Below are 24,053 nucleotides of genomic sequence, written 5' to 3'. Positions count from 1 at the left end.
CTGAACTGTTTATAAAACAGATATAAAATCAACAGTGGGGGAAATAAATTTATTATATCCCTTCTATAGAATATTGTATAGTATTAAAAATACTTCTGAATGGAATGATATGGTATGCCCAGAATATAAAGTAAGAAAAAACAGGATAAGAAGCCATATGTGCTATATGATGCTACTTTGCTAATTTCAACACATATTTTATTAAATATATTTATTCAATAAACATATATTGATATATCCCAGATGTTAAGAGTAGTTGCTTCTGGATAGTGGGTGGGTACAAGGGTAAATTTTTTTACATTGATCGGAAGCTTTCAAAATGTCTACATTAAGGATATATTACTTTATCAAAACAGAAAAAACAATAAATGTCATTGCTCAGCCAGAGTAATGGCTCTTGATTAGTTACATGCAGACAGGTTTTTAAATATGGAGCTTTCCCTCTGGAACTCCGGAAATGATCTAATCCCCACCCCCTGCCCTACATATGCGCCTCCAACATGCAACATAACTGGACCAACGTCACTCAGCAAGCTCAAGGCTGCTCCAGGTTCGAACCCAGCCCTCCCACTCCCTGTCCAGCCTTCGCTCTCCACACAACCATACAGGAGACATCCTTGTGGTACGTCTCCTTGAACGGTTCTGCTGTCTCCATGGCCGCAAAGGGAGATGGAGGGGTGGGGGTACAATGCCAAGATTCTTCTTCCAAAGGGAAAAGTTAACCTTTGACCGAAGATAGGACAATCAGATGTAGCTTAACCATTGAAACAACGTTAAAAAAAAATATGAAGTTACCTCATTCCAGAATGGGTTGAGTTCATTGTCAACTTTCTTTGTTTTCTTTTTCTCATCTGCAAATAAAAATAAGAGATATCAATTAATTAAAAATATTCCTAGAACATGTACCATTCATTCGTCCATTCAAAGAGTGTTCCCCTGAGGGCCAACTGTGTGCCCACATTTTCCCACTCATTTGCCTAGAGTCGGGGCTACCTGAGTCAAAGTTTTCCAAACTGAATGGCTTTTTTTTTGGCCTAAAATGTTTCTCCCATGCCCAGATCTACAAGATGTTAGGGATGAGGGACTCAAAATCATGGAAATGCTGTGATCCCCTGTCTCTCCCTCACCAGCTCCCACAGACCAAGGTTACCCAGGGCCTGTGTGTCTCCCGCTTGTTGCAGAAAGAAGACAACAAAGCTAACCATTGACAAGCAGTTGTCGCCATTTTAGAGATGCGGCTACTGAAATTCAAAGGAGCTGAGAAATTCTTAGCTAATTCTTCCGAGCTAATACTTGGCACTGGATCCAATATAACCTGCAATTTCCACGCTGAGGCCCATGCCACCTCTGCATGTGGTAACACCCCACAGCTCCAAGACTGGACTGGACTCCCTCCCAGAGGCCTTGGCACAAGGTAATTAGTAGATGGACAATTAGTAGATGGATCTGCGGAAAATGTAGGGTCTCCCTTACTCCAGGCTCACCTTTCCTGAAGATTACAGGTTTCTTTCTCTGTATCTGAGACTGGATGAATAAATGTTATTTATGTTATTTATTTTATTTATGATGAATAAATGTTATGTCACCTTCCTGGATGAATAAATGTTAATCCAGCTGGTGCTTAAAGTTTCCTTAGAGAAGTCCAAAGAGCAGAGGCATCTGTTGGGTCTCTAAGTTCCCAAATACTTATCAAAATAAAAGCTAGTGTTTGAGTACAAAATGCTTTGTAAGCACGAGTTCATCTGTTTTCAGGAAAAAAAAACAAACCAAACCAAAACAGTTTTCCTTCTGTTTCTCCTTTACCTTCACAAAGAACATTCACAACACTTGTGACACAAGCAATTTTCTGTGACACCAGTTGGGTGTTTTACAGTTTCACTCAATGCTGACACTATCTACCTGGAGACATCGTCAGATCCCGCAGGTTAAGGGTTAATATGACAAGAGCAAGTCCAGGGTGTCCCCTGTGCTTCTGACCTAGCAGGCTATGAATCTGAGGTTCCCATAACTCCCTCATCGGGTTCAATTAATTTGCTAGAGCGGCTCACAGAACTCAGGGACAAGGTTATTTATGTTGACCAGTTTCTTAAAGGAGGTGATAGAGGGTACAGATGAGCAGCCAGATGAAGAGATACATAGGGTAAGGTCTGGGAGCTTCTGGCCCCAGCAGTGGGAGTGCCTCAGCCTCCTAGTACACGCATGCGTTCACCCATCTGGAAGCTCTCAGAGCCCCATACTTTTGGGATTTTTATGGAGGCTTCCCCACGAGGGCAAGATTAATTATTAACTCTATTTCCAGCCCCTTTCTCCAGTCTAGAGGAATGGTGGGCGGGACCGTAATCCCACGCTTCTCATCATGGCTTCGTCTTCCTGGTGACGGGTCTCCACCCAGGAGCCATCCAGGAGACCACCCAGAGTCACCTCATTAGAACAAAAGATGCCCCTGCTCCTATCACGTAGGAATTTATAAGGGTTTTAGCTCAGTGCCAGGAAGGGGGTCGGGGAAGGGGGCCGAGACCAATGTATATATTTTCTATGATCTCACATCATCTAATCTCTTTAAAAACCCTAGGAGATATGTATAATTTTCATCCCCTTTTAGAAGCTCAGGAAACTGAGAAGTGACATACTCAGAGTGACCCAGTTAGCAAGCGGCAGGGATAGCTTTTAAACCCACCAGGCAGCCTCTCATTGGTGGCCACACTTGGAACCTTCCCCAGTTTCCCCTCTACTGCAGTGCAATGTAGAAGGTAGTGGCTTTTGTTCAGCTGAATGTCATATTCCTAAGGCTCCCAACACAGGCCCTTTGTGGGACTAACCACCTCATTCTTCCAAGACCTCAGCATAGTAAAGCCATGAATCACCACCTCACTCTGCTAAGCATTAACTTTTCCACTTGAGTGGCTCCCAGAGCCCAGCCGGCTTCCCCTTCCAGACTTCACCATGACTCTGCTCATCGGCTCACGCCTGGACCCGTACTGATTAGTTCTAACTGTGGTCTTTCCAGGTGGTCTACAGAGCCCCTCCACGGATCTGCTTCCGACACCACCGAGAGGCTAAACTGTCCCCTCCACATTGCCATTTGCTCCTACTCAGCCCTCCTGCCCTCTGATGGAAACCTCTCAGTTTTCCTCTCTGGTTACAGTATAAGCAAGTTCTCTTTTTTTTTTTTTTTTTGAAGATTTTATTTATTTATGTGACAGAGAGACAGCCAGCGAGAGAGGGAACACAGCAGGGGAGTGGGAGAGGAAGAAGCAGGCTCCCAGCGGAAGAGCCCAATGTGGGACTCAATCCCGGAACGCCGGGATCATGCCCTGAGCCGAAGGCAGAAGCTTAACGACTGTGCCACCCAGGCGCCCCTAAGCAAGTCCTCTTGAGAGAAAGAGGAGCCAAGGGAAGTTTAAACTGACAGAACTGGACAAATGTCTTCTTTCCACAATGGTAGCAGCTCCCTCTAAATAATCATCTACAGGGGCCCGGATGTGCATTCTACTGCAGCGTCTCTAAATCCTTACAGCAACCTTGCAACGTTAACATTCTCATCCCCATTTTACAGCCAAAGAATTGAGAGAAGCTGCTTAACTTGCCTCAGGTCACACAGCTAATAAAAAAGAATGTGAACCTATGTCTCCTTGGCTCCCAAACTCGGTGCATATTCACCAGCGCAGCATAGTGCCTCACTGGGAGCTGTCGGAAGCACTGGATGAAGACAACGCATAAACATAGATGGGTGATGGGCTTGACATCCAGAGCAATGGCCACAGGAAAGTCCAAGGTCAGGTGTGAGAGTATCCTGAAGACTCTCTAAGGCTATTTGCTCCAACACACAAAATGTGACATCTGTGAGTTTTTCTGGGGAGATGGTTTATTGATCTCATCAGATTCTCAAATGAGTTTGTGGCCTTCACAAAAGTTAGGAATTCCTGCCTTGTACAACATGAAATGGTACCATTCCTATCCCTCTAGCTCACCACCACCCTTGCTGCCACAACCAGGGCTGGGTGGTTGGAGAACTCAGTCAGGAAAGAGTGAATCTGGACCCTGGGATCACAGCAGACCTTCGAGAGAAAAGACGGGAAATTGCAAGAGGTCACAGCAAGTAAGTAAAGCAAGGAGAAAGCAGCAAATAAATTTACGGAAATTGGACCCGGGGGCTTGAGGCAGGACTTGGGTCACTGAAGGACAGTACCGAAGCAAAACTTCAGTCTCCGAAGTCCCCAAGATTCCAGGCAAGGAGCGAAGGCAGGGACAAGGGCTCCAGAGAGCCTGTGGAAAAAGCCAGTACTTGCTCACTTGAGTTGAATCCCCAGCCTGGTTACTGACCTGGGAATCAGCATATGAGAAGAAATGCTGCACAGGGGTCTTGGTGCCGAGCCGCTACTACAGATGCTCCTCCCCTTCCCCAACAGGGGCAGGACTGTTCCAGAGTCAGAGGTGAGGGGTGTGAAAAAGGGAGGGTCACTTGTTCACTCATTCATCTTCAAGCATTTATTAAGCACCTACTATGTGTTGGGAACTGGAGAAACAGAAGAGTACAAACACGATAGTTCTCGGTCTCCAAACATTTCACATATGAAGTTCATGGGCTATTGAATGCAAGAGCCAAACGAATCCTGACATATGTTTTCAGCAAACAGCAAAAAGCCCACCATGTTCTCGCCTGCTTCATTCTCATGTCGGAGCTTCCTCCTGTCAGAGGGTGAATAATGGGAATAATGCCTGCCCTGGTCAGGCAAAGGGACCTCGTAGCTCAGCCCATGCAAATGCTCCACTCAGAGAGTTCTTCCACTAACATTAGTGAGTTTTCTCATTCTTCTATCCAACACACATTTTTGAAATCTCACTGGCCAGGCACCGAGCTGGACACTGTGGGAGATACGAAGCGCCTGCGCTCAGGCGCTCCAGCACGGAGGAAGAGGCGGCCACAGGTGACTGATACAGGAGAAGGCTGCAGTTGCTACCAGAGGTGGTACACATGAAAACGGGAGGTGACTTCAACCTGGGGGCACCAGATAAGCCCTCACAGAGGAAGCAGAGGCAGCTGGGGATTGGAAAACAAGGATGAATTGAAAAGGTGGATTTGGGATGAAAAGGTCATTCCAGGTGGGGGCAATAGGGTGGGTGGATCTGCGACAGGGGAGAGAACACTTATGTCTGGGGACACTGCACAGCCCAAGTGTCTGGAATGAAGAGGACATGGAAGGGAGGAGAAGCAACCAGGCTGTGTGGGAAGGTGATGGTCGCCCTGTGAGGCCGTGAAAGCCAAGCTAAGCCAAGCTTCATTTGGCTGATACAAGCCACTTAGCAAAGAGGGTGTTAGACATTGGGCTTCATAACTTCAAGAGGTTCATAATCCCACAAGGAAAACCAAGTTGTGCAATAACTCTTCTCATACATGTTCCTGAACGCAGGATTCCATTGTGTATTGAGAACAAAGGGAAGCGGCCGACTGCCTGCAGATGCCAGGTGACCACAGACCAGGTGGGACTGCTCCAGTGGAACCTGTGGCTGCTCCTGGCACTTGCGCTGGTACCGATGGTCCTACCCTTGAGGGGGTCACTCTCTCTCAGCCAGGCCCGTGCTAAACCCTGCACATACGTCATTTCATTTAACCTTGCCAGCAAGCCCAAGAGGTAAATTATCCCTAATCTGCAGATGAGCAAACTGAATGCTTAGGTAATTTGCCCAAGATCACAGAGCCAGGCAGAAATGCTCCAACTCAGAACAAGTCTGATTCTATAGCCCGCGCATTCAACAGCTGTTCCTCCTAGCTCCCTAGTTAATAAGTAATGATGACATCGCTACCATTAGCTCCTCCCCTTCTGGAGAAACCCAGCTCAACTCCTAAAAAGGAGGCTCTCATTTTTATCAAAATGTGTGTACATTACATGCTATCGAAAGTCTACGCTCATATAAATATGTCAGCCAAAAAACAAAAGTAAATAAATGCTTTTATCAGCAGCCATAGTCACACATTTATATTATTCAATTATTCAATTCCACCACTTTTAAAAAAAAAGTCTAAATTGCGGGTGCTAAACATCAGATGAAATCACGGGAAGCTCTTTTCCCTTTCTCCACATCACCTACCTCCCCCTGCTCTCATCTCTAATTTTATGAAGATGACTGTTTCCTCCTATGGACAGGAATTAAATGCTTTCAGCCCAGAACAGAACAACTGACTCAAATGCACAGAACACTCCAGACCATGACTCAAGGCATTCTCTGGGACATTTCCTGTTTTTTGATAAGTCAAGCCTGCCTGCTTCTCTCTCTGTTCACTGAAGGTCACCACTGCAGTAATTAACCTGCATGCCAACCTCTGAATGAAGTTTCCAGAGAAGTGAACAAACATTCCTTGCCAAGCCACCACGCCCTCTTGCACAGAGCCATTTCCTTTGCTGTGCGCCTGCCACACAGCGTGCTGGACCCTTAGGGATAAGGCTCCAGAGATCCCCAGACCTCCTAGGACTGGACTGGCTACCTCCATGCTGAGAGGGCCCGTGTGGTGGCTCATTTTACGTGTCACTTGGCAAGGCTATGTGCCACCTGTTTGGTCAAACTCGAGTCTAGATGTTGCTGTGAAGGTATTTGATAGATGTGATTAACATTTGCAATCAATCACCTTTAAATAAAAGAGATTGTGCTCTGTGATGTGCGTGTGTCTCATCCACACCATCAAAACTGAGGTTTCCTAGGGAAGATGGAATTCTGCCTCAAGACTGTGCCATAGAAATCCTGCCCGAGGTTCCGGCCTGCTGGCCTGCCCCACAAATGTCAGACTTGCCAGCCCTTATAATCACATGAGCCAATTCCTTAAAATAAGTCTCTCAATTTCTCGGTCTCAACACACGTGCGCACACACACACACCCTATGCATTCCACTTCTCTGGAACCTTAATATAAAAAGCAATGCCAGGTGCTCATGGAAGTAATATCGTCTACAATGGTAACACTTTTTCAATACTTCCAAAGACACCCCATCTCACTGATCCTTGCACGCCTGCAGGGAATAGCACACAGATTGGCCCAGCTCTTCTGACTGGACTTTCAAATCAGTGAACTCTCCGATTCTTTGAGCTGTTATCTCAGAGACACAGGCTCAACCACTGAGCTCAGAGTCCCTCTTGTGTACCCTGGAGAATTTAGACTAGATGATCTCTAAGTCTTCCCAGGTCTAGTGGAATATGTGCCTTATGAAGGACCCCCAAGTCCTCACTGGCTAGATTGCTGTGTCTTACTGACATGGCCCCAGAAGAAGTGGGGGTCCCATTTACAAAGCTCCCCTAAGTAACTTAGGTCTTTGGTAGGCAAAGGAGATCAACAAGATCTCTAGGTCCAGCCATGCATCTAAACTTGACCTCCCATTTAGAAATACTTCCTCATCTTCTCTGGGTTCCGGGTTATGGCCCCTTTGTCTTAAGAAATAGTCACAGACATATACAAAGTCACCCACTATTTGGACTGGAATATCACAGACCCCCTGAAGCCATCCATGCATGGCTAACAGTTATTAAATGCTCTGAACTAGTCATTGTTCCCAATGCTTTCCGTGGAGTGTCTCATTAATCTTTACACCTACCTTAAAAGGTAAATTCTATTATGATCACTCCCAATTACACAAGGAGAAACCAAAACACAGAGAAGTTAAGCAATTTATCAGAGGTCACACAGCTAGTAAGTGGTGGAGCTGGGATTCAGACTCTGGCAGACAGAGAATACAGAACAGGTGCCTGAGTTGGAGGATTAAGACCAGACAGTGACTCCTTGAAGGCTGGAACTGTATTTTATTATTATCGTTATTCCCCTCAGAGTAATTTCTCCATGATTTGAGTGAATTTAACTTCATAAGCTCATGGAAGTATTATTACTAGGGTTGCTTTAATGAGTAAGTGAGAAAATGAATACAAGGTGCTCAGCACAAGGCCCAGCACACAGGAAGCACTGAACTAACAGGAGCTATTATTTTTTTTACTGCGGCACCTGGGCAGGACCCCAGGACCCCTTGTGTGCCCCAGGGGCTTTCCCAGGCTGTGGAGCCTCCCTGGAGGGCAGGGCCCAGTCACCGTAGCAAGAACCCAGTTACACTAGGCTCAGCCCTGCTGGAGCAGTTCTCTCCCCTGGCTCTGTGCCAGACCTCCGAGGTCTGGGGCAAGCTGGCATCTGGGCAGTGACTGCTCCTCCCTGGCATTCAGCCTGGCAGCCACCAGCATCTTGGAGAATTTCCACAGTAACCAGAGGGCAGCAAAGGCCAGGGCAGGGCCACCAGGAGACTCCTCCACCCTCAGGACTTAGAGGGACCTGGGGGGAGCACAGGGACAGGTGGCCCATCCAGTTCTACCTGGCTAAAGGTCCGTCTCTGACTTCTTGCTTTCCAACCCTGGCTGCCCTACCACTCCATTTTATGTTGTCAAACGGGTTCTGGGAAAGGCATTTTGGCCAAATGGCAACTATGATACAAAGCAAGGCTGTTCTGTACATTTCTGAAATAGTCACTGATAGCTCTGATAAACAGAAACGCCCAAAGAAAAAGGCACACAGGGTTACTTCTCTGCTTTCCAGACCCCAGGCCCCACTGGCCTCTGGAGATGCCCGTACAGGCAAACAAGTTCTTGAATCAAAACCAAATCCTCCAAAGGAACTGCGGTGAAGCCCAGTCACTCTGAACAACCCCTACAGAATCCACTCCTAACAGCTGACCCTGGGGATGGTTGTGTTCCAGCTCCGCCAACTGTCAGGGCTGCCGGTGGAGGGACACCAGGTAGGACAGGCACCTGGACTGGCTGCCTCGGTGGAGAACCGAATCACGTGACTCTTGCAGTCCTCCATTTATTTTGCATGTGAGCATCTACTCTGTGCCAGGCACCTTATTTTTTTCCATCTTTTTTTTTTTTTTTTTTAAGATTTATGCATCTATTGGGGGCGCAGAGAGAGAGAATCTCAAGCAGACTTCCTGCTGCGTGCACAGCCCAATGCAGCTCCATCCCATGACCCATGAGATCATGACCTGAGCGAAACCAAGACTCGGTGCTTAACCAACTGAGCCACCCAGGCCCCAGGCACTTCAAACACATTCATGTCTAATCCTTACAATGGAGGTATTAGTATTGCCATTTTACAGATGAGAAAACTGAGTTCCAGTGATGTTGATGACTTGCCCAAGATTGCACAGCCAGTAAGTGGCAGAGCAGAGCTGCAGCGCCATGTCTGCCTCATTTCCAAACCTGTGCTCTTAACCTCTACGGAGGGCTGAGAATGCCAGGTGACCTGCTATGTTTTCACCACTTACCAGCTGTGCGACTTTGAGCCAGTTACCCAACTCTGTATCCACATTTCTTCATTAAAAAATACTGGTACCTAATACCCAGGAATAAGAGCTACCATTCATAGGGCTCCCAGTCTGCCAAGCACTCTTCTAAGGGCTTGGTGTATGTTACCCTTCCTATTATTATCCTTATTCTGAGGTGCAATAAAACTAAGTAGCTTGTTCAAGGTCACCTGCTAGTAGGAAACAAAGCCAGAATTTGCATGCCGGTGTTCTGGCTCCCAGCCTTTTAACCTCTCCTTCCTCACCTGGTATGCTTCTGGGACAATTCCCTAGAGAATGAATAAAGGCTGGTACTTGGCAAACTCACTTCCAACCCAACCCAGCCTGAGGAGATGGAAAGCTCCTAGAGTTCCAGAAGGGCCTCTCAAGGCCTGAGTACCCGATAAAAGAGGATGAAGAAGCCCACCCTGCCCAGGTGCATTGAGGATCAGACGAGAAAACGTGAGAGTGTCTAGGACACAGGCAACACCCCCTTGTGTTGGATCAGAATCAGGATCATAAACTACCTCCATCAGACAACGTGAAGAGGATGCAGTTCCTCTGCCCTCCCTGATTCCAAGAGATAGTATCAACAGAAAACGAAATAGTCACAGAAAAGCATTTTGAAAATCAGCACAAAACACTGAGTAAAGATCTTGATAATTCAATTCCATCCCTTCTAGGCAACAAACTTCTAGCTGAGCCTCAGATCCCAGTGTTCCAGAGTAAATAATCTCTTTAAATGGGATTTTCGCCATCACCAGCATTCTCCTGCCTATACTGGGGATGGCTTTGACCTCTGGGCTCTTCAGCGAGCTCGGCTGCTCAGTTGCCACAGGTACCAGGCAGAGCTGGGAACTGGGAGTGTCCGGGATGGGGATGGGTATAGACTTAACCGAGAGAGATGCCAAGCACAGAGAAAGCCAGACACGCACATAGCAGTGGGAAAGTGCACGGATCTTCAACTCAGCTCTGGGGTTCTAGTCTCTCCTCGCCTCGTCCTGCCTGACCAGCTTTGACCACTCCTGACTTCTCTGAAGCTCTATCTCATCTGATAAATGAGTATAAACAGTCCATGCCTTGGACCCCCGCCAGATTTGTTGTGAAGGACGGATTTGATCAAGCCCAGGAAAGGGCTTTTCACACTGTTAGTGCCATGGAGGGAGGCCCCTTCCTCAAGCCCTGTCACACAGCGGAAGCCACCCCAACCCAGAGGGCATTTGGAGCCCCAGAGGAGGCTTCTGAGGCCAAAGGTGTCAGGCCCACAAGCACCAATGCCCCAGGCCCTGGCACTGCTCTGGCTAGATGTCCCCAGGGCTGAAATTGCCCAAGGAAACACAACCGGGAAGGAGATAGAGCCTGGATGCCAGCCACGGGGGTCTGAGCCCTGAGCCTGTGTATGTGCATTACCCCAGGTGGGCCGACAGTACACGTGGCCCAGGCCCAGCCCCTGACATGGTGGGCGGGTGTGTCCCAGCTCTGCCTGGAACCTGCCTCAGGACCTGACCAAGGCAACCTGCCCTTCCCAAACCCATAAAGAGAGGGACTTCAACTGCAGAAAGAGGGACTTCATTTTTTGATGAGAATTAAGTGAATAAATATATATATGAAGCACCTGGTGCACTTACTAGCTCTCATCATCAATACAGTCTGCAAATGATGAAAATAAAAAAAAAAGTTCAAACTTTCCAGGAGTTTAAACTCACTGAACTCCGAATTCACTGACCTCTCGCTGGATTTACAGCTGGACTGTGTGCTGCACGTGGGCAGGGGCAAGTCTGGCTAGTTCCTGACCTGATCTGCAGCGCTGAGCGCACAGCCTGACAAAGCCCACTCTTGATCGATATTTGTTGAATGAATTTATGTTTGTAAGAAGCAGTAGGGAGACACAACAGCAAACAAAAGAAGGGAAGGAGACCGGGACTGTCCAGCCAATGATTTCCGACCATGAAGAGATGTAAGCAAAAAAATTTTTTTATTTTTTAAACATGAAAGGGAGATAAGGGAAAAGGATTACAAAAAAAAAGTGTAAGTTGTGCTATTGGGATGTAAAAGATGATGAAGGTAATAAACCAGAGCGGGAGCGGAGGTGAGGTAATGGAGCCTCCCCTGCCACTCAATTATTAGATTTTTAATACTTTTCATGTAACACGTTAGAGTTTTAGTCCCCACTAATAAAATGGCTCCGACTCGATTATCAGAGGAATGATTCACTGCCAAGCTATGTCAGCTCTGAACTTCTGAGTCACGGCAAGTCATAAAGGCTTTCATTAACCCTGTGGAAACTCACCCCTGGAAGGCCGGGTTTTGTTTCTCTTCTTTTTTTTTTGTTCTTGTGTTCTTGGTACATGCTCTTTCTCTCTCAGGCTGGGTCCAAACGATCGCTACACACTGAACAACTCAATCCACTCAGAGCGGAAAGAGAGAGTTCGTTATTTGACTTAACCTCTTTTTTTTTTTAAAGATTTTATTTATTTATTTGACAGAGAGACAGCCAGCCAGATAGGGAACACAAGCAGGGGGAGTGGGAGAGGAAGAAGCAGGCTTCCAGTGGAGGAGCCTGATGTGGGGCTCGATCCCATAACGCCGGGATCACGCCCTGAGCCCAAGGCAGACGCTTAAGGACTGCGCTACCCAGGCACCCCTTGACTTAACCTCTTTTAGGCAGAGGCTCTGTGTTACCTCTTTACCCATGCTGACCTCAGGGAATGCACATGGACACTCTGGAATCAGACAGTCCTGAGCTGAATCCTGACTGTTCCCTGCCTCAGTTTCTCCATGTGTAAAATGAAGATGATAGTAAGACCTACTCTCTAAAAATGCCCATGAGGATTAAATAAGACAACAGGCACAGGTGTGGTCATAGTGTCAGGGTTTAATAAGTGGTGGTGGTATAGCAAGTGGTTGGTACTCAGGCGGTCCCCCTCGCCCCCAAGCTAGAATCTCCAGAAGACCTATGTAGCAATGAATGCTTACAGCATTTTCTACGTATGTGCTTCCCTTTTACTCATGCTGATCATCACAGTTACCCTCTGAGGTGGGGACTGTTACCCTGCCCGTTCCGTAGAAGGACAACTGCGGTACAGTGACGCTGGGCAGCAGTGAGTGACAGGGTCCTGGACTCCTCACCGTGGCTGCTGTCCTCCCGCTATCTGTGCTCTATAATAACCGCACGTGGCTGTGCACATCTAAAGTAATGAAAACTAGAAAATATTAAAAATTCAGTTCCTCAAGTCACACTGGCCACATTTCAGACATCAGCAGCCACATGTGGCTCATGGCTACCATCGCGAACAGGGCAGATCTCAAGCATCTCCACCATCCTGGAATGCTTCTGGAGACAGCTCTGATCTAAATTTGAGTTGAGCACACAAATAAGTGATGGAGTAAATAAAAATTAGTAAAACTGTTTAGTATCACCACACAGACTAGTTGTTTTGACAAAATGTGCACTCAACCTAGACCTGTTTTCTGTATCTGCAGGTTCACTTGGGAAAGGAGAGCACAGAAGTCTGGCATCAGCTGTCCTCGCTTGATTTGCAAACTTCTTACTTCCTTAGTCCCTAACCTAGACCACTAATTTTTCACCTTGCCACATGCAAAGAGAGCCAAACATCAAGAGATAAGCAGAGTAAACATCTATTTTTTTAAGTTTATTTATTTTTCGTAACCTCTATGCCCAGTGTGGGGCTCAAACTCACAACCCCGAGATCGAGAGTCGCACATTCTTCCAACTAAGCCAGCCGGGTGCCCCGAGTAAACATCTATTTTTAGTCTAAGTACCTTAAATACATCATCTTATTTGACTTTTAAAACCTTCAGAGGTAGGTCTTATTCCCACTTTTCAGCTGGGAAGACTGAGATTCAGACAAGTTTCTTGCCATTAATAACACCAAAGTCCTCCTGTCACCGTCAGAGGTGGACTGGGGCTCCTCTGCCTTCCAGCTTCCTTTGTGGTGCAACTTAATGGATCCCAAACAGCCTGTGGAAACTCTGAAGTCTTATGTATTCAAGATCAGTTTTGTAGTTTGTGGGCAGAGGGATCCAGTCCCGTTTGGTCCCATCTGGTCCCTTTGGACTGTGAGACCCTGACTATCACATGGAGACCCCTTGGCCCTTGAATTCACCATAGACCCCCTGAACTCAGGACTGACTTCCTGAGCTCAGGAAACTCCCAGAAGTTTCTGCCTGTCAATTTCATCTTTTAGAAGCTAACGAACGAATTGCTGAAACAGGAAAAGAAACATTTGAGGATCTGTATGCAGATGAACCAGAAAGTGCTTAGCTTCACTATAACGTTAAAATCCCCCTCTGGATATTCATCCCAAGCCCTAATAAAAGGAGCCTCCCATGCCTTTGCAATTATTCCCATGATCTCCTTATTTGTACAAATGCAGATGACACTGAGAGGCAACTCCACACGGTGTAGTCTTTGTCTATAATGCACTAAGGAGGGGACCCACTTTGGTCTGGTAACACGACCAGAGTGAATGAGGTGAGAAGCTAGAGCCATTCATTCAATAACTACTTATTATCGCTCATCTACTACCTGCCAAGCACTAAGCTAGGTGCTGGGGAAAGAGATCGTCCCTGACCTCATGAAGCTTACTGTCTGATGGAGGTGGCAGACAGAAGTCAAGTAAGCCAGCAATACATAACTGTGTGTTCCGACAGGAGCCACCAAGGAGTATAGGATGTTAGGAGAGACTTATGTGGAGGGACCTGTTAGGACCTCTGTTTCCAGCCCTGCCCTGGGGAGCCCAGACCAACCAGAAGGCCTGGCACTTCAGGAGACCAAGGCTATTTCCCATCTGCCTTCCGCTCTGCTATAGCTCTTGGCATGACCTCGGCCACACAGACATCACAGAGCCAGGGCTCCACTGGCTAACAGGCCATCAGCCTCTCTCAGGCTGCTGCTGGGCCCCCGCCAGGCAGGCTTCTCATCATGGAAGGGCTGCCTTGCTGCTGGCCACTGAGGCTGCAGACTACACTGCAGAGAGCCTCACTCTGAGTTCCTGAGGTAAGTGTGAGTTGAAAATCCAAGTCAACAGAGATTTGCTAAGAATCTACAATGTTCACATCCATTAGGATGACCATTGTGGAAACAAAACAAAACAAAACAAAACCAGAAAATAAGTGTTCAGTGAGGATGTGGAGACATTGGAACCCTGTACACTGCCGGTGGGAATGTTAGTAAAATCATGCAGTCAGTATGGAAAACAGTGTAGTGGTGGCTCAAAACATTAAACATAGAATTGCCACATGACCCAAAAATTCTACTTTGGGCTTTTATGCCCCAAAGAGTTGAGAGCAGAAACTCAAAAACAGTATTACTCACAATAGCCAAAAGGTGAAGTAACCCAAGTGCCCATTGATGAATGAATGGATAAGCTAAATGTGGCATACACATACAGCCTTATGAAGAGAAAAACTTCTGGGGCGCCTGGGTGGCTCAGTTGGTTAGGCGTCTGCCTCTGGGTCAGGTTATGATTCTGGGGTCCTGGGATTGAGTCCCACGTTGGGCTCTCTGCTCAGCAGGGAGCTGCCTTCTCCGTCTCCCTCTGCCCCTCCCACTGGCCTGTGCTCTCTCTTGCTAGCTCTCTCTCAAATAAATAAAATCTTAAAAAAAAAAAAGAAGAGAAAAAATTCTGACACCTGCTACAACAAAGATGAACCCTGAGGACATTAGGGCCAAGTAAAATAAGCCAGCCACAAACAGACAAATATCGAATGATTTCACTCAAATGAGGTACCCAGAGAGTCAAATTCACAGAGACAGAAAATAGAATGATAGTTGCCAGGGGCCGTGGGTGGGGGCGGTGGGGGATGAGGAATTATTATGTAATGAGTACGGAGTTTCAGTTTGGGAAGATGAAAAGTTCTGGGGGCTGAAGACGGTGCTGATAGTACAAGGACATGAATGTACTTAATGCTACGGAACTGTACATTTAAACATGATTACAGTGGTCGTGTGTATGCTGTCTACATTCAGCCATAATTAAAACAACAGCAACAACAAAGAACCTATCATGAGCCCGGTCGAGGGGTTACAGCGCGCCCCCACAGACGAATCAGACATTGGCTCTGCCTTCCACCTGCTTGTACGCCCACAGCTACCAAGCGTCCCATTTCTCATCTAAGCCTGGGCCACCCCTCCGATGGCCCCCAGGGTTTTGTATGCCCCACCCCAGCAGTGGGAGAGGGAGTGGGGACATAAAAAGGGGAGGAAGTGAGTGTTTGCTGTACAAATACAGATGGTCCCTGACTTGGGATGGCACGACTTAATTTTTTCAACTTTATGATGGTGCAAAAGCAATACGCATTCAGTAGAAATGCACTTTGAAATCTGAATTTGGATGTTTTCCCGGGCTAGCGCTCTGCGGTATGGTGCTCTCATGGTGCTGGGCAGGGGCAGGGAGCCACAGCTGCCAGGCACACACAAAATCACAAGGGCAAACAACTGATACACTTACAACCATTCTGCACCCGGACAGCCATTCTGTTTTTTGCTTTCAGCACAGTATTCAATAAATTACATGAGATATTCAATACTTTATTATAAAACAGGCTTTGTGGTAGATGCTTTTGTCCAGATGGTGTAGGCTAATATAAGTGATCTAAGTATGTTCAAGGTAGGCTCAGCTAAGCTATGGTGTTTCGTAGCTGAGGTGTACTGAATGCATTTTCAACTTATGATGGGTTTATTGGGATGTAACCCCATCATAAGTCGAGGAAGATCTGTATTATGTGTCAGACACTATGATAGTGTTTTAGATATTTTATCATTGTTGATCCTTACAATGTCCCTGTGAGGTATGTATCATTCTCCTTGTTTTATAGATGAAGAAATAAAGGCTCAGAAATATTTAGATAATAAATATGATCAAAAATATTTAGTTCCCAATGACAAATCCAAGAGTGAAACTTAGTCTTCCCAGTCCAAAACTCATCACTTTCCATGTATTGTGTTGATTACAGAAAGAAGAGGATGGAGTGGGGTTGGTCAGATAGCAACTTAAAGATGGCAAAGCATCAAATGCCCCAGCTGGAGGGAGGTGGGCCAGGTAGTTCAACGTCTAGGCCCTCAAAGCTCAGCTTGTGTAGTAGAGGCATCTGGGATACCTGTCTTGTGTGTCTGTATCCCTTGGCACAGCTGATTGGACCAGGTGAACACCTGACCAAAACTGAGCCAACTGGTATCTTTTCCTCAAAGAAGAGACACCGAGGCTGTAGGAGATACAGAATCTGGACCAAGTCATCTCCATAGTAACCCAAAGCCCCATGCATGCTGTCAATTACAGAGAAGTAGGAGTAAGAGATTCTGTGAAGGCAGCCAGTGTGCAAAGAGAAAATGGACATCATGTGCAGGGAGGAAGGGAGGTATGAGGTCCCATAGTCCCTGGGGGAGAGAGAGCGAACGCCACCCTGCTTGACACAATTCTGTCTCCTGTGAAGACCATAATTTAGATTCTGGGAGATTTCTCTCTAGCTTTGGGGCAAAAACAAAAAGACAAAACCACACTTTACTTGAGCAAGCTTGTGGGGATGTATTCCTTACAATTAAGCAGTTCCTGGCCATGACACCTCATCTTTCCGGCAGGCCAACCAGGTAGGGAGAGAAGGACCTTATGTGAATGAGACCACAGCTCAGCTTGGTTAGAAACACTCCCCGGTGGCCTTTGGGAAAACAGCAAAATTTGTCTTCCCTTTCACTTTCTACTTCTATGCCTTTCTTCTCTCTCTTCATGGGCACCCTCCCTCCTGTCTCAGGTAGCTCAGGTTCTCATACTGGCCTCCTGCAGTGCCACCCCACCCAGCCCTGTACTCACCTGCAGAGTGAACACTCCAGCTGGGAGGAGGGCAGCCTGAGGCCCATTTCACAGAAGAGTATGAGGAAGGATGGCCCAATGAGCCTGCCCAGTGTGGTTTTCTTATTTAATTCAGTCAGACTGCTTTCTCAATATCTTTTATGTGAGTTCCTTCCTTCTCATTCTAGCCCTGGGATGAACTCCCTCTGCCCTGCAAAGCATCTGCCTCAACCAGTAAACCTCTCATTAGTCACCCTCACTAGTACTAATCTGTCTTCCACAATGCTGCCTAGTGTCTCCCCACTGGTTTACGAGTAAAGTGCAATCCCTAACCACACTGGTTACCCTCTGTCCACCTCACCACACAAGCCCATGGCTCCCTAGCCTTTCTGTGCTGTTTTGAAGCCTGGCATGTCTTCTCATTTTTTCCATCCAATCTCCTCATCCTTTAAGACCGAGTCAAGTGATACTTCCCCACAGAGCTTATTCCTCTTCTGTCTGCTCTCACATTGCAATTCCATACAGCTTCTGGTTTGTATCTCATGCTTGTGTTCTAACTCAGTGATTTCCTAGGCCTAGAAGACCAAACCATGCTATGTATATTTTTCTAGGCTTATTTCTCACACACTTTCTGGTACTTACAGATCTCCATAAAAACAAGTGTTATCAAATGGGGAAAGAAATTTAGGGTTCCCATGTGCAATTTCACATGTATATTCATTTAATCCTCAGACAACCCTATAAAGTAGGAGATGTTGTTAAGAACGCCGAAGCTGAAAATTTTAATTCATTTGCCCATGAACACATAGGAAAAAAAGGATGGGAAATGGGGGATTTTTATTCAGGCCTCCCTGGCTCCAAAGCCCAGGGCCTTTGCACACTAATGCACAATAGGCTTTGCAACCAAACACCTAATGCTAAGTTGGCTGATAAATCTTAAGGTGCCAGTTGTCCAAGCAGCTGTTTCTGAGTGTTCAGAGCCACTCACAGCACACCCCTACTCAACAGGACAATTGTTCAATAGAAACTACACCAAGGACAGGCGATCATTACCATGTCATGGCACATGCGTTATGCATTATAGGCCACTGAATAGTTCATGTATGAATTTTCACCTTAAAAGCTTAACAGCTTCACATTTTCCTTGCTGCATCAGGAATGCAAAAATTACTACACCACTGATCTGCCCCTGGGTAACACGTGCTAGGAATTGATTATGCTCAGTGTTCAGGAATGTGCAGAGCTGCCTGGCTGGCTCAATTGGAAGAGCATGTGACTCTTGATCTCAGGGTCATGAGTTCGAGCCCCATGTTGGGTGTAGAGATTACTTAAACAAATAAACTTAAAAAAAAAAAAAAGGAATGTGTGAAGTGACCCTTTGCCAAGCTTCATCCACAAAGCACCTTAGGGAATATTAAGTTTAATTCTTCCTGAAAGAAGGGAGATTGGCAGACTTCTGATGGTCCCTTTCAGGACCAAGAATCAATGACTTTATTGCACTAAGTTGTCTCAAATCTCCTGCCAGCTCTTGCTTCCATGGTCAACATATAAAGTGTGTATTCAACATCGATGATATGGTAGGGGCTGCAGAGGATATAAAAATATCATTCCTTTTTGGCAGGGCTGAATCCCATGGGGTTGGAGAAACTCACCAGTAAACCTAAACCAGACAAACCAGCAACTTCGGGCATGCCTTGAGGGCATGCATGTAAGTAAGAGATGTTGTAGGAGAGGGGAAGAAAAAACCACATTAATTCATTTTTAAAAGGCATTTGTCGTTTTGTAAATGACTGAGAGCCTGTAAAATGTGCCTTTGGTTAAGTATACCTCTGAGAGATCCCATGCTTCATTCAACAGAGTGGGGCCACTTTCCTTAGGTGGTGATTCTCCAAGCTCTGCACTCCCGGAAATGAGGGAAATGACTCAGTAGATTTAACAGTTCTGCTTTCTTGAGTGTTTAGTAAACGCAGGACAGTGGTTCTATGGGAGTACCAGCATGGCATGATTGTCAGCTGAACCTGTGGGAATCTTCTTGAGTAGTCCTATGCCGTATCTGGGTAAACCAAGTTACCATGTGGACTGCTTCCCAGCTGCCTTCACAGATGACAGCGAATGAGACCCACTGGATCTTTCCCCCATCATACTTCATTCTTCTTACATGGAATTTCATAGCTTTTCTGCTTATTTAAAAGGTTATTTTAAAAAATTTAACTGCAAATTTTCAAATAGCAAACTGCTTTTTTTGCTTAAAATAGTCAGAAAATTCTCTATTGCATAAATCCCAGCCTTGGGGTATCTCTACAGATCTACTCCCCTTCAGATAAGCCATTAAAACTCCATTTTTCAGAAGAAGAAAGAGAAAGGGTTCTCAGAGTGGTCAAGCGATTTCCTTAAGACTACAAAATTGATTAAGCTCTTTGAAAGGACGTCCTAGAAATATCTAGAAATTCACTCCAAAAACATGTCCAAATGACATAACAGGCATCTGGAAAGATAGGTAATAATGTGACAATTATTTGGTGACCATTTGGATAATAGCCATTTCACAAGGCAATGATCTACACAAGACCAGAACAGAAAATTCTAGCTAATGAAATGGACAATATCATAAGGATGGAATGAGAAAAATGCGATCATTGCAACAATTATGCACCCTAGGAGCTGGATGTTTCATATGAACGCAATGTTGTCACATTGTAAAAGCATAGCAATATTAAGGACTGCAAGAAAATTTCCTCCCCATCAGTCTAATGCTACAACATTTGACACCAAAGCAAGAGATGAGCCAAAGGGAAAATAGAATACATGGCAATAACCAGCAAAACCATCTTTAAGAGAAAAAAGAAAAAAACCAAAAAACCAAAAACAACGCCACAACACAAAAAGACAACGACAACAAAAAAGAGAATCTGTCCTTCAGAAATCCACACACTCACAAAGATATGCACTGTAAGAGTATCCACTGCAGCAGGAACACGGCTAACAGGGAGGTGTTGCAACAACTTCCATGTCTATAGCAAAAAGTCAAGAAGAATTCAAATCAAACTGTTCTGACTAGTTATTCCTAGGTAGTAAGAAAGGCCAGAAAGAAAGAATAGGAGGAATGTGGTGAGGATTTTTACTTTTGAGTTGTATAATCCCTTCTGCATTTTTGTTTTGTTTTTACATTACATTCTTTTCTTAATTAAAAAAGTCTTAAATATTATTTTTAAAAAAATGTTTAAGCTTGTTATATTGGGGGAATCATGAAGTCTTGGAGTTGAGAGAAGCCTTAGGCATCCATCCCATCTAATCTTAGCCAGATTCAGCTTCATAGCCTGGCTCTCTGCATGGAACTCGAGAGAATGGCCACCTCTGGCCTGCAGATGCTCTGGCCTGAAGATTCAGGGATAACTTCCAGAAGCTGGTGCACCCTAACGATGTGAAAAATCAAATAAGCTTCATTGTTTTCATAACCTACTCCTGCACTGCGAAACATCCATGACATTCTCTCAACAAGGACTCCGGTAACTCCCAAATCCTCCTGGCTCCTACCAGGTCCTAAGAAGTTCGGTAGTCAACCTCAGGAGAGGCTGTAACACAAAAGACTGAGGTCAACTCTAAACCAGTTGGTTGGCAGTGCAGCACATTCTCTACTACAGCGTAACTACAGTCTCACGGGGCCTTGGGGTCTATACAGTCAGTCATCACCCCTAACACCCATCACCTGGACATCCTTCCTACCATCTTGGAGTTGGAGGAGAATTGGTTTTTGCCCTGACCTTGCCATTTTATGTACTCACGGGTCAGAATTTTACACATTTCGGTAAACATGGGGGCTTTCTTTGATCTTCTCTTAGGGCTTTTCCCTCTTCTTCTCCACACTTCACCCCTGAACACCACACTGTGAAGCCCATCTAGCTCTACTCCCTGCTCCCTCAGGTGGACATATCACTGTAATAAGCATCCTGAGTTCTGTCAGCACTTAATGTTACTTAATTATACACAGTGTCAAAACTGGGAGGCATACCTGAAAGGGTCTGCCTTCACCAGAGTTTATGAAAGAGACTGAGAGGAAGAAATAGGCCATTTCTGTTATTGCATCTGCTCCAGTACCTGAGGCTCTGCCTTCCACATCTTGATGAGAGCAACACATGGAACCTGACAGCCAGAAGGAACCTCAAGGAGATCAGTGCCCATCATTCCACAGCTCAGAAACTGGAGGCCTGGGTGGTAAATCTGGGTCATTTAGGAAATATCAGCCAGAGTCTGGGCCTTCCTACTCTGAGCTCAGAGTTGTTTCTGCTGTCAGGTTGCTTGTCAGATGAATGACTGACTGACTCTACCACCTAGTTTGCAGAACCAAAGGAGACTGGAAAAGAGACTCAAGTTTAAAGGATCTAGTAAATATAATTGTTTGGACAGACTACATTTGTCCAATTTATCTGAAGTTTTCCACTTTCCACTGAGTGCTTATGTTGATAGCCTCAAGCATATTTTTAGTCATTTAAAAGTTTGACCAATGCTGCATATACAAGGAAGACAAAATATAAGTCAGATTTCAATCCAGTGTTAAATTCTATTCCTCTATAATCTGTATGACTTGCCTTAAATAATGACATCACCAGGCTGAACCCAATATATTTTTACATGTCTTTACATGTCAATGGTGAAGGTACAAACTTTTCATGTTATGTCCCTATTACGCAATTACTTCAAGGAAAAACAAAAGACTTAAAAGCAACTAATACGTGCAAGTGAACACTGTCGTAACATGACTACATGATATTCACCAACCAGATTCTCAAATCACATTGCCTTTTAAGAATTGAACTTTTGCCTTCTAATCTCTCTCTCTTTTTTTTTTTTAAACTAAACCATTTGACAGCTTTGGGTTTCATTTGTTTCATTTTCTTGCTCATCCTTATAGAGAAAGGTTTGATAAGAGAAATAGAGAGATAAAACAGACTAAAGAAAGGAGAAAGGCATAGATAAACCAGAAACTGGAAGGCAGAAGTAGTTGGTTCCTGGAGGAAGAGAGAAATGCTCGAGGTGTGGTCAAAGGCGTGGTCAGGAACCCTGTGCCCATCAAGGCTCCTACTTTCTCTGTCTTCCCCTCTGGCTCTCCTCCCTCCTGCCAAGAAGTGAGCTGGCAATCTTATCAGTGACCTTGGACAACCAGAAAATGATAAAGCTCCTAAACTCAGATTTAGACACATCACCCCAAGCAAAACTGGAGTCACTTACAATGCCTGGGAGTAAGCCGTCACTCTAGCCACTCCTGTCCCCCTCCACTGTAATCCAGTGTCATAAAAGAATAAACTTTTGGAATTATGGTAGGCCTTGTAAAGATGATCTAATCTAAACCCTCCTCACTGATTTTACAGAAAAGAGAACAGACATCCTGAGAAATGAGGTCACTTGCCCAAGGTTATTCAGCAAGACCTAAGCAGATGCCCAAACTACAGACTTGCTTTATTCAGAGATCTTTCCTCTATGAGCAATTTAAAAGCTATGGGACACACACAAAAGTATGGAACACACACTCTCCAAGTTTGGAGAGATGAAGAACAATTACAAAACAGGACAAAACAACATGAAAGCAAACTAATCCGAAGTAATTTCACCCCAGCTCCCAGAAGTCGGCGAAGAAGCGGCAGTGAGTGGGCTGTTTTATGGAATAATGGTACCTGGAACAACTTAACTACACTTTTTCCTCTGTCATCCATTTCTCGAAAGCAGAGACAATAAAAATGCATACAAGACTGCTGAAACTTACTTTGAACCAACACGGGCCTTTCTGAAACTTAAAACTTAGGGATCAACAAATTTAGAGTTAAAACATCCACTCATTCCATGAGTCTAAAACCCTGGGGAAAATGTAATGCCTTCCACGGAAATGGGTCCTCTCCCCTCACCTGCACAGGTAACACACTAGCAAAAGCCAGAGAGGCTTCGCTGTATCTGTCGACTAAAGGCAGACTGTCAGAGTGTGACCCACGAGACTTCACATTCCACAACAGGACCTGAGAAAAAGAAGAAAACTTTCCTTACCCTTAAAAACCACAGAAACAATAGGATCCGGTTTCCCAAATTTCGTTTTAGGGATATTGCTGGCAGATTCCACTATCACCCGAAGCATGGCTCTTCCTGGGCGGAAAGCAAGTTCCAGCAAACGGAGTTGAGCAGAGTCTGCGCTGGGGCTCTGGGAGCGCCGCACCACACCGCAGGGGGAGGGGAGGGGAGGGAGGAGGGGGAAGGGGGAAGGCAGATCTCTTCAGTTCGGAGCGCAGGGGGAAAGGCAAATGGGTGGATCTCTGACGGATTGTGTACCGAAGGCTACGTGTAAACTGACACCCCAACTCCCGGGGCCCCCGCAGTGCCGCAGGCACCCGTTTATGAATTGGGAAATGTGGAAGCGAAAAGGACCAAACCTCAACTAAAAATAATTATGTGCAACAAATGAAACCGAAGTGGGTTGGCGCTAATAAATGCGGCCAGGTCAGAAGACCACCACGACGCTGCTGCCTTTTAGCAAAAAATCGTGAAACCGAATTGATTGGGTTTCCACTATCCCTTTTCATTCTTTTCTGAGCTTCATGGAGTTTTAAAGCTTCACTTAAGTTTTTAATTTTTTAATTTTTTTTAATTTTTGCTGTTTCTTCTCTCATGCTGTCGAACACACCCACTCAGCAACGATTTAGAAGTGTTTAAAAAAAAATCAGTTAAAGGGTGCCCCCTGTTGGATGGCAGAGGAATAACTGAGTTTATTGCAAGTAAATCCAATCCCGAGGCCGTAATACATGGATTTGCAAAATTGGTGGATTGGGGGCTGATCTTTTGGTTTACAAAAGAATTCAGCATGGGATTTCTTCAAAAATCCTTAAGCGCTGACAGCTGGGCACTTAGGTTTTCCTGGTCCATCAAAACGTGCTAACAGTCTTCAATGGAAATGGAGA

The 24,053-nt window shown here is 45.5% G+C and overlaps 1 protein-coding gene across 1 annotated transcript in view; it reads right to left on the bottom strand.

Annotated features, from left to right (window-relative positions):
* The window catches only part of MYOF (myoferlin), a 152,194-nt gene extending 128,741 nt beyond the window's left edge, over positions 1-23,453 (bottom strand). Inside the window, exons 1-2 of the mRNA XM_040623930.1 lie at positions 23,149-23,453; positions 796-851 (exon numbers count right to left, since the gene is read on the bottom strand). Of these exons, the coding sequence (XP_040479864.1) occupies positions 796-851; positions 23,149-23,236 (144 nt within the window). The 5' untranslated portion in view covers positions 23,237-23,453. The remainder of the gene's footprint in view (positions 1-795; positions 852-23,148) is intronic.
* Between the last annotated feature and the right edge of the window lie 600 nt (positions 23,454-24,053).

This window comes from Ursus maritimus, unplaced genomic scaffold (genome assembly GCF_017311325.1).
Source record: "Ursus maritimus isolate PB19 unplaced genomic scaffold, ASM1731132v1 scaffold_7, whole genome shotgun sequence".
In the NCBI taxonomy this organism is placed as follows: domain Eukaryota; kingdom Metazoa; phylum Chordata; class Mammalia; order Carnivora; family Ursidae; genus Ursus; species Ursus maritimus.
The sequence above is the reverse complement of the archived record's forward strand: the minus strand, read 5'-3'. Positions and strand labels throughout refer to the sequence as shown.